The following is a 10,331-nucleotide window of genomic DNA, read 5'->3' as shown; positions in this document are numbered from 1 at the left end:
GCAAATGACCTATCTGGAGAACAAATAAAGAATTTTGATTGTGGGGGAGTAAGTGATGTATTGAATGTGGGGTAGAGCAGTTGATAATGAATAGAGGGTGGGAGAGAAAGACAAGACAATGAATTGAGGCGGGAGGGGCATGTAAATATAATGAATTGAGGTTAGGGTTAGAGCAGGAAGTACATAGTGGGGGGCGTTGAGGTTGAAGTGCCTGGTAATGAATTGGGGGAAAGAGTACAGGTGCTAATTTATATATTAAATGGGGAAAGTGGCATTTATAGTTAGTGGGTGCACAGTGGTGGATTATAATTTATATTTGGAATGGTGGCCTGGTGGGTTGCATAATAACCAATTATGTATTAATGGTGGGTGCATGTCTGTATTCAGATGTGTAGTGTAGAAGGGAAAAAGTGGGGAATGTGCTCTGGAAGCCGTGCTCTAGGTAACTGTGTTATTTCATGCAGAGACGCGTCCTGGCTGGAAGAAGTGATGGCGGTCTGTGCTGGATGAGAAAGAAAAGCAAAGATGAAGGACTTCAGCTAGAGACGTCACTGGTGAGTCAGTGTGTTACTTGTACATTGACAGTAAATACAGAGTTTCTGTATACAATAGCACTTAGGATTGTGTTTTTAATTAATGATCAGTATTGTAGTATTCAGTCACTATCTGGTGGTAATATGTGGTCTGGTCATGGTGTGGCGCTATTTGTTCCTTGTATGTGGTATTATTCAGTCACTATGTGGTAGTAACATGTGGTCTCCCCATGGTGTGGCGTTATTTGTTCCTTGTATGTGGTATTGTTTTGTGCCTATGTAATATGTGGTCTGGCCATGGTGTGGTGGTATTTGTTCCTTGTATGTGGTATTATTCGGTGACTATGTGGTGGTAATATGTGGTCTGGCCATGGTGCGGCATTATTTGCTCCTTGTATGTGGTATTATTCTGTGACTATGTGGTGGTAATATGTGGTCTGGCCATGGTGTGGCGGTATTTGTTCCTTGTATGTGGTATTATTCGGTGACTATGTGGTGGTAATATGTGGTCTGGTCATGGTGTGACGATATTTGTCCCTTGTATGTGGTATTAATGGTTGTTTAAAAAAAATGTAAATGTGTGTGACTCATTCCCTTAAAGAAAAATACATAAATATATATATTTATTTTTAATAGTTTAGAGTAGAGTAGGGCCCGGCCGAAAGAGTCTCCCGTGTTGTGGTATCAGCTTAAAAATTATTTTGGCCAGAACAAAAGCTGCTGGTTATATGAATGATCTGGTGTTTGATGGTAACTGTTAATATCAGAATGTAGTGCACAGCCTGGCCAGCTGGTCAGTCAAGTGAGACAGCTGCATAGAAATATATGCAGCTGTCACACTCGGGTCAGGAGAGCTGCTGGCCAGAATCTGAACTGTTCTGATTTCATTCCAATTTATTTTTTTCAACTGTTTGACTGCGCCCCTACTTGTATATGTTTGAGGAAAAGGTGTGTGTAAATGGGTGAGGCTTAAAATGGGTGTGGCTTAAAATGGGTGTGGCTTTCTTACACATAAACACAGAACCTGTTGTTAAAAATTTGAATCACACCCCTGGGTTCAACCATGTGAACACACTTATATAGGATGTCAACAAACGCCTGGAAGCCGACCTTGATAGATCGGTGCAACATTTTATTTCAGCAATAGAGTGGGAAGTGTCGGAAAACCTTATGTCTCAATTCCAGCTCAATGTCATGCAAGCCTGCCAGGCTGCTTACAGCCACGCATTGCAGTAGCAGTCCCAAAGCTACAATCCACAGGCCAGAGGATATTACCAGCAGCCGAACATATACTTTACAGCTCCCACAGCCCCGAACTATTCTCCGCCACCACCACCTCCAGTTCAGAGATCCACCATGCTCCCAAGTTCACCATCCCTGCTGCCAGCAGCATCCACCACACTCCCAAGTTCACCATCCCTGCAGCCAGCAGCATCTACCAGGCTCCCAAGTTCAGCAGCCCTGCAGCCAGCAGCATCCACCACGCTCCCAAGTTTAGCACCCCTGAAGCCAGCATCATCCACCACGCTGTCCAGTCCAGCAGCATGCCAGAAGACAGCTACAGAGGCCACCACTCCCACTCGGCCAAGAAAACAAAGGACAAAAAACAGATTACCACCAGGACAAAGACCCGGAGGCAAAAGACCCTGACAAAATTGGACCCACCACCTCCACCCTCACCTAGCAATGTGTATCTGTTGTCAAATGTGTCACTACCTTCCCTTTTGTCTGTCCCTTCCAGTTTGTCTATCCATTCCCATGATTCCATCCATGATCCAATCCTTCAATTTGTTTCCCCTTCCCCTGTAACCCCTTCCTCATCAACTACCACCCAATTCTCACAGCTCCACACCCCCCAGGTCAACCCCATCTCGTCCTCAGATAGACCCCGATGCTAAAACCAATTGTAACGGGGTCTTCTGTGCTGTAATACCTCTTACATTACCACCTCGTGTTTCAGGAGGTCCACTCTGCTTTTCCTCACTTCTGGATGAAGGACGCTGGCTCGAAAGGCTTTGTAACATGGGAACATATAAAAGATCATTGCTTCTCCACGTATTTCCAGTGTAACAACATTTTACTCACCGGTCTCAGAATATAAATACATACAGAGGACAATCAATATGTGTTGGGCCAGTAGATAACAGGCTCCAATTAAGATGCCAGACGTACATTACTGGCAGGCACCGTACTGAATAAGGATGGTGCCTCTGACTGTAGAGCCCCCATGGATTTGATGATAAGTAAACTCCGTGCAGTGCCTCCTCCTCTCACACCAATCCCCCTCCCCAGGTGACTAGGACGCCCCACGGACCAATGGAAAGTGAATGGAAGGGGCGTCCGGCCATACCCCCAGGGGTTAAATTCAGATGCTGGGTGGGGGTCTCTCTCTTTCCTCCCCGGCTGATACCTAGAAGCTTTTGTTTTTGTTTTCCTGAGGACCCCTGAAGCCATGTCTGAGGCAGTGATTGCGGCCCTGCGGCAGAGAGCAGCACAGGTGGGTGATCCATGTATTTTAGCCCTTTTATCTGAATTAGATTATCACCCACCTGTGCCCTCTCTTAATCCTCTTTTGCCGCTGGCCTCTCCTTTATCCCCCGAGGCTCAATCCACTCCAAGGCCACAGGGTCCTTTGTCTCCCCCTGCTCCGGTGATGCCTGCAGCACACGCAGCCCCTGTGTCTCCCACTCCTTCTGCCCTGCCTCTGCATGCCTCCCTTGTAGTCTCACATGCGCCGTCCTCTGCGGCCAGCTCCTTTGCCGGCCCCGGCGCTGCCCTTTGTACAAGCCGCCCCTGAGTTACCCACCACGCCTGCTCTGCCTCCGAACGCTTCCCCTCTATCCTTGCATGTCCCGTCCTCCCCTGGCCCGTCCACCTGCCGCCCAGTTCTTATACTGTCCTCTCCCCTGCCATCTCCAGTTAGTCGGGCACACGCTGCTCCCACCACCTCCTCTCAGAGGCCGCGCTCCAGCAGACGCTCATTCAGAACTAAGCGCCAGCCAGAGCGTCTGCATGTGGGCGAGATTTCTGCTGTTCGGCGTCGCGCCCGGGCTGCTGCTCAGATACAGGATTCTTCCCCACTTGTATCAGCCCGGGGCGTCGCATGTAGGCCGCAGAACCGGACGCCATTACTGTGTTCTTCTAGTGGTGTGAGTCGGACGGTGGCTCCGCCCACTTCTTCCCCCGGCGTTACGCCCACTTCCTCCCACAATCGTCCTCCCACTCACACACCCACACCTTCACTTTTGCTGGGACCTGGGCGTCATAGCCGGCCTGTAGCTCCACCCACTTCAGCCCAGCGTCACCACATAGGCCCGCCCATCTCCAGTCCCACCCCTAATCCTTTGTTTAGGGACAGGCATCGGAGCCGGCCCCTAGATCCACCCAAGCAGCGTCCCATCTCTACTTCCTCTATGTCTGCAGCAATGGCAAGTCCTGTAGAGCAGCCTCTACAGAGGAGGCAGCGCAGCCACTCCAATAGCCAGCCATCTCAGGTACACCCGGTCTGCGACATCATCCCTGCGGGCGCAGCTCTGCCGCCAGTGCGGGATGACGTGGGATGCAGAAGGAACAATGCTGCGGCCGAGCGCACTGTCCGGACCAACCCGACCGTTCAGCGCGCTCTGCTCCAACAACAAGGTGAAACATGTATAGCAAGCACAACACACTATACACCGCCGACCCCATCAATGAGCCAATCCCACTCTGCACACCCCACATTATTGGCGGATATTACGCCATCCTCCCTGCTAAACGCCACACAGACAGCAATCGCCCAGAGCCCTCTGAATATTCCTCTTCAACTGGTACCAGAAACTACCCTTAGGCAAACACCAAGTCAGCATATAAGCTCTAACCTTGGTAGTCGAAATTCCATACACCGCAGGTCTTTATCCCCCTCCTCTGGGGATTCCCATCACCATTCTCGCTGTCCCTCTGTCTGTCGCTGTTCCCGTTTCAGTCAAAAGCGAAGCTCCAATAGAAGCCGTCACAGATCGCGGTCATCCAGGTGGCGGTCACCTTCTACTTCTGAACAGTCCGACGCACCCGAGAGTTGTCGCAGCAGGCGGTCGGGGGCATCCAGAAGACGGCGTACGAGATCTCCATCCCAGTCAGCCAGACGGAGGGCCTCCTCAACACCAATTGGGACCTCCGGTCAGATCGTGGTCGGAACCAGTGCGCAGCTATCATCGACAGCATATCCACCACGGGCAGACAGCAGTCATCGGCTGCCACATGCTCCACCATCATATCCACCACGGGCAGACAGCAGTCATCAGCTGCCACATGCTCCAACGTCATATCCACCACGGGCAGACAGCAGTCATCGGCTGCCACATGCTCCACCGTCATATCCACCACGGGCAGACAGCAGTCATCGGCTGCCACATGCTCCACCGTCATACCCACCACGGGCAGACAGCAGTCATCGGCTGCCTCATGCTCCACCGTCATACCCACCACGGGCAGGCAGCAGTCATCGGCTGCCACATGCTCCACCGTCATACCCACCACGGGCAGACAGCAGTCATCAGCTGCCACATGCTCCACCATCATATCCACCACGGGCAGACAGCAGTCATCGGCTGCCACATGCTCCACCATCGTATCCACCACGGGCAGACAGCAGTCATCGGCTGCCACATGCTCCACCATTGCCCACAAGCCGGGAGGAGCTATCACTTCAACCCATTTCAGGTTCCGTTTCTGAGATGGAAGTCCAGCAACATTCAACGGGTCTTGGGAGCGCAGAGTCATCAAAGGTCACCAGTCATGGGCAGGACATCACCACCACCGGAGTCGGGGTACCTCCATCTCCTGGAGACTCTCGATCAGCGAGGAACAGCGGTGAGTTTGGCGTAATCAACGTATCTAATAATACACATGACGCTGTGGAAAACAGCCTGGTATCTGCTATCAGGGCGTTAGTTGACCACTTACACCAGCCGGGAGGTCAAACCGTTACTAGGAATATACCTCAATTAGCTAGTTTACACAAAGATGCTTTTTTCTGTGGAATTAGTCCACTAGGTACACACATAGACCAAGATTCAAAGGAAAAAATTTGGAATAATGATTACGTTGACATATGGTCTCTGTTATCAGCAGACCAGCAGTCAGTAGATAAGGAAAGGAGGACTGGCGAATGGTCATACGATAGAAATAGAGGTAAAATAGCGCATACCATGAACAACTGGCTGCAGGCCTTCGCAGTCCTAGGATGTATAATGGGTCAAAAACACCCAGAACGTTGCTCTGAGTTATTCATATACCAGGATTTAATATATAACTCCTACAAGTCTCATGGCGGTGTTGCTTGGAGGCGCTATGATGAGGAGTTCCGCAGGCGGCTGGCCCTGCAACCAGATCTAGGATGGGGAGTAAAAGCCACAGATGTCTGGCTACGATTAATGCTTACACAAAAACACCCCCCCTTTTCATCATCGGCCACTAGTTTGTCAGCAGCCGCAGGCCAGAACTCAGTGGTCATACGGAGACCAGGGGCCTGCTTGTTATACAATGAAGGAAACTGTCGCTTTCAGGCGGCATGCAGATATAGACATCATTGCGCAACCTGCGGTGGCGGACACCCTGCATCAAGGTGTACACGCTTCGCAAACGCAAATTCTACGAGGCAAAACCCCGGTGAGCGTAGCCGCCATGGGCCCCTGGCTAAGCCTTTACCCCAATAAAGAAGCTGCTCAGCAATTATCTGACGGTTTTAGGTCCGGTTTTTTCATCCCCTTTAAATTTAACCTAGCACCAACATCAGCTAAGAATCTAAAATCAGCTCGGGAGTTCCCGGAGGTCTTACAACAAAAAATCATGAAAGAGGTCGAACTCGGCAGGATGGCGGGCCCATTTCAATCATTACCATTTAAAAATTTCAGGATTTCGCCCTTAGGTATTGTGCCCAAAAAAGAACCCGGTAAATATCGGCTCATTCACCATCTATCTTACCCTAAAGGCGATTCGGTCAACGACGCAATTCCCCCCGAAGACTCGTCGGTAACTTACGCGTCGTTCGACAGAGCAATTGAGCTTGTGCGAGCAGCGGGGCCCGGTGCCCTGTTGGCAAAGACTGATATAGAGTCAGCTTTCCGTCTATTACCCGTGCACCCTGAATGCTTTCATTTGTTGGGTTGTAAGGTGGACCAGCTTTTTTATTTCGACATGTGCCTGCCCATGGGCTGCTCCATTTCCTGTCACTATTTCGAACTTTTCAGCACCTTCTTAGACTGGGTAATACGTCACGAAACAGGCAGCAATTCCACAATCCACTACCTCGATGATTTTTTGTTTGTGGGTCCCAAGGAATCGAAACTCTGTTCTTTTCTGCTTCAAAAGTTTAAATTTATTTCTAGGCTTTTCGGTGTCCCACTATCGCCGGAGAAAACGCTCGGTCCGTGTAATGTTCTCCCTTTCCTAGGTATTGAAATAGACACAAACGAGATGATTTTTCGTTTACCAGCGGATAAAATAGAAAAAACACTCCAAATGGTTAAAAGTTTCCTCGTTGTAAAGAAAGTCACCCTCCAGCAGATGCAGTCCTTACTAGGTTTACTCAACTTTGCTTGCCGGGTAATGCCGGTTGGCAGGGCTTTCTCACGCAGGTTATCATTAGCTACAAAGGGCATCGCCCAGCCGGGCCACCGAATCAGAATTAATCGCTCAATGAGAGCGGATTTGTCCGTGTGGAATGCATTCTTGGAAAACTACAATGGCCATACATGTGTCATGTCTCAGGAAAGGCTAAACAGCGCCCTAGGTCTACTGGTGGGCGCAGATCTCACAAATGGTTTTGTTGCAATCTACTGCAACCAATGGTGCAAAAGCAGATGGCCGGACATATGGACCTCTGCCAACTGGGGCCGCAACCCCGTCTTGTGGGAGATATTTGCTATAGTTACATCTGTCGAACTATGGGGTGATAAACTAAAAAATGTTAATCTCAGATTTCTAATCAAAAATCCGGGAACCGCCAAATGCTTGAACAGTATGTCTTCCTCATCACCACCGATTCTTGCGCTGTTGCGCCGACTTGCACTATTATGCCTTAGACACAACATCTGGTGCCGAGCCAGAGTGACGTCTACTGTGGATGATAAAATGGTTAACTCTCTGTTGTCTTCCGATTGGCAGGCCTTCAAAGTCTTCCTTCCCAGCGCAGAACCAACGGGCCTACTGTGTCCTCCCTCCCTCTGGGACACAGTGGCCAATCACTGATGCCCTTGATTCGAGCCTCAGTGACACCGGCTACCTGGCAGGTCTATGGTAAGGCATGGGAAGAGTGGTGCTCGCTAGTAAAAGGGAGGCCAGTTGATACGTGTGTTCGGGCGAGATGCGACGTGGTGGTAGAACTCCTGAATCTGCTCAAGAGTAGAGGTGCGTCGGGTACATTAGCGCAGCGTAATTTAACGGGAGTAGCCTTTTTCTTTCAGCTAATGGGATGGGCCGACGTAACTAAATATTTTTTCATAAAGCAAGCCGTTAAAGGCTGGAGAAGGCTCCAACCCAGTCAGGAATGTCGTCGCCCCATTTCTTTAAGTCTGTTGCACGATATTATAACAAAATCTGAAACGGTGTGCAAGTCTCAATACGAATCTGCCCTAATATCTACAGCGTTTGCAATCGCATTCTTCGGGGCGCTGCGGATTAGTGAACTGGTGCCGCATTCTAAAACAGCACTAATAGGCGGGTTAATTAATGAGGATCTCGTAATATGCAGCGACGCTCTGCGCATTAGAGTGCGGAAATCCAAATGCGATCCCACCGGTAGAGGGTCGTGGGTCCTGGTCAAGGCTCTAGAAGGCCCCATATGCCCTGTTAAAATAGTAAGACACTACGCGGTTATAAGACACGAAAGTCGTTTTTTCCTCTCACACACCGACGGGTCCCCACTTACTAAATATCAATTTCACACAATTTTTAAAAAATGTCTACAAGCTGTCGGTGTAGACCCCAAAGAATACGGAACACATTCTTTTAGAATCGGAGCAGCCACTGAAGCAGCTAGGGCCGGTGCAGCTGAAGCTGAAGTACAGAGATTGGGTCGTTGGAAATCCGCATGCTTTGCAAGATACATAAGACCAGACCTGCTATAACACATCTTGTTTCTTACAGGAGATTATAAGCCCGCTGTTTGGGTGTTGGGACATTCTTTTATTTATTGGGCATGCAAAAGAGCCGAGATACGCCCCGGTGGAAAGAATTTTTACTTCCCACAACTAGAGGTCAACTGGAGAGGCATCCGAGGGCTCCAGTGGGAGCAGATTTTCCCGGAGTTGGTTAAAATTTCTAAATCGGCTAAAGGGCCGCTGATATTGGTGTTACATGCTGGTGGAAATGATTTGTGCAAGACAACAGGAGCGGAGCTCTTCACGACAATGAAAACCGACATAAAGCGGGCTGTTTGTCTTATACCAGATATGGTGGTGGTGTGGTCTGATATAATATCACGAACAGTCTGGCACGGAGCTAAAGACCCTAAAGCCATTGACAAGTCAAGGAGAAAGATAAACTCGAAAATGGCAAAGTTTGTCAAAGAGAACTTCGGCATCGTGGTTCACCACCACAATCTGGAAGAAAACATCTCACCCCTCCTGAGACCGGACGGCGTTCATCTAACAGATATCGGGCTAGATATGTTCTTATTAAACTTGCAGGACGGGGTTGAACAGGCCTTAATGATGTTGTGTGGGGGTCGGAGTCCTGTGTAGGTCATACACATGATCCTCCGTGGCGGTAGTGTAGAGGGGGGCAAGGTTCGTAACCTCTCATCAGCCGACGTGCCCAGCGGTCGCGGGCCTACAGCTGTGAGTCTGTTGCGAATTGTACTTGCCTCACTCTGCTTATTAATAAACTGTGACCGACCTGTTCAACCCATCCATGCTTGTCGGTGTTTTGTTATTACGGGATTGGTGGGAGGCGGGATGGCACTGCTTACGACACACAGGTCTCTGCAGTCTGGCAGGCACCGTACTGAATAAGGATGGTGCCTCTGACTGTAGAGCCCCCATGGATTTGATGATAAGTAAACTCCGTGCAGTGCCTCCTCCTCTCACACCAATCCCCCTCCCCAGGTGACTAGGACGCCCCACGGACCAATGGAAAGTGAATGGAAGGGGCGTCCGGCCATACCCCCAGGGGTTAAATTCAGATGCTGGGTGGGGGTCTCTCTCTTTCCTCCCCGGCTGATACCTAGAAGCTTTTGTCCCACCCTCCCTCCCTTATAGTTTAGAAGATATTCGGTGGTTTTGTATTAAAATCTCTAATTTCAAAAAAAAAAAAAAAAAAAAAAAAATGTATATATATTTTTACATAATTGGTTGTGCACATATATTATTCATGTTATCTGGTTACTATGTCACAGCGGTAGTGTAGAGGGGGGCAAGGTTCGTAACCTCTCATCAGCCGACGTGCCCAGCGGTCGCGGGCCTACAGCTGTGAGTCTGTTGCGAATTGTACTTGCCTCACTCTGCTTATTAATAAACTGTGACCGACCTGTTCAACCCATCCATGCTTGTCGGTGTTTTGTTATTACGGGATTGGTGGGAGGCGGGATGGCACTGCTTACGACACACAGGTCTCTGCAGTCAATAGCCGCAGGTGGCCGGTGACCCCCGATCATTTACCGTGGGATTTACAAAGGTGGGGGGAGGTCAGAAGTGGGATATCTCATTTACCTCTGCCCAGGGGTCGCAGCTGGTCGGTTGCTGCATTAGGGGTATGCATCTCACATTGCACCTATCATACATGCATCTCCTATTCGGGGTGCTGGGGGGTTCTGTAACATGG

The 10,331-nt window shown here is 49.7% G+C and overlaps 1 protein-coding gene across 4 annotated transcripts; it reads left to right on the top strand.

Annotated features, from left to right (window-relative positions):
• The first annotated feature begins 4,095 nt into the window (after positions 1-4,095).
• On the top strand, positions 4,096-9,419 carry LOC141060681 (uncharacterized). Of its 4 annotated transcripts, none has more exons than XM_073557013.1 (3): positions 4,096-4,688; positions 5,232-5,381; positions 7,677-8,651. In XM_073557013.1, the coding sequence occupies exons 1-3, from the start codon at positions 4,223-4,225 to the stop codon at positions 8,636-8,638; spliced, it is 1,578 nt and encodes a 525-aa protein (XP_073413114.1). In that variant the 5' UTR covers positions 4,096-4,222; the 3' UTR covers positions 8,639-8,651. The 4 variants fall into 4 exon arrangements, with proteins under 4 accessions (XP_073413114.1, XP_073413111.1, XP_073413112.1 ...); XM_073557011.1 differs by lacking the exon at positions 4,096-4,688 and adding an exon at positions 8,658-9,419 and having other exon boundaries at positions 5,140-5,381; positions 7,677-7,808; XM_073557010.1 differs by lacking the exon at positions 4,096-4,688 and having other exon boundaries at positions 5,132-5,381.
• Positions 9,420-10,331: the final 912 nt, after the last annotated feature.

Source organism: Dendrobates tinctorius, unplaced genomic scaffold (genome assembly GCF_039654945.1).
Source record: "Dendrobates tinctorius isolate UK_male_01 unplaced genomic scaffold, ASM3965494v1 ptg000241l, whole genome shotgun sequence".
Lineage (NCBI taxonomy): Eukaryota > Metazoa > Chordata > Amphibia > Anura > Dendrobatidae > Dendrobates > Dendrobates tinctorius.
This window is presented reverse-complemented; position numbering and strand designations above follow the sequence as displayed.

Coding starts and splice junctions, on each gene's coding strand:
- LOC141060681 (XM_073557012.1), top strand. CDS start 6,054: ATGAAGGAAACTGTCGCTTTCAGGCGGCATGCAGATATAGACATCATT.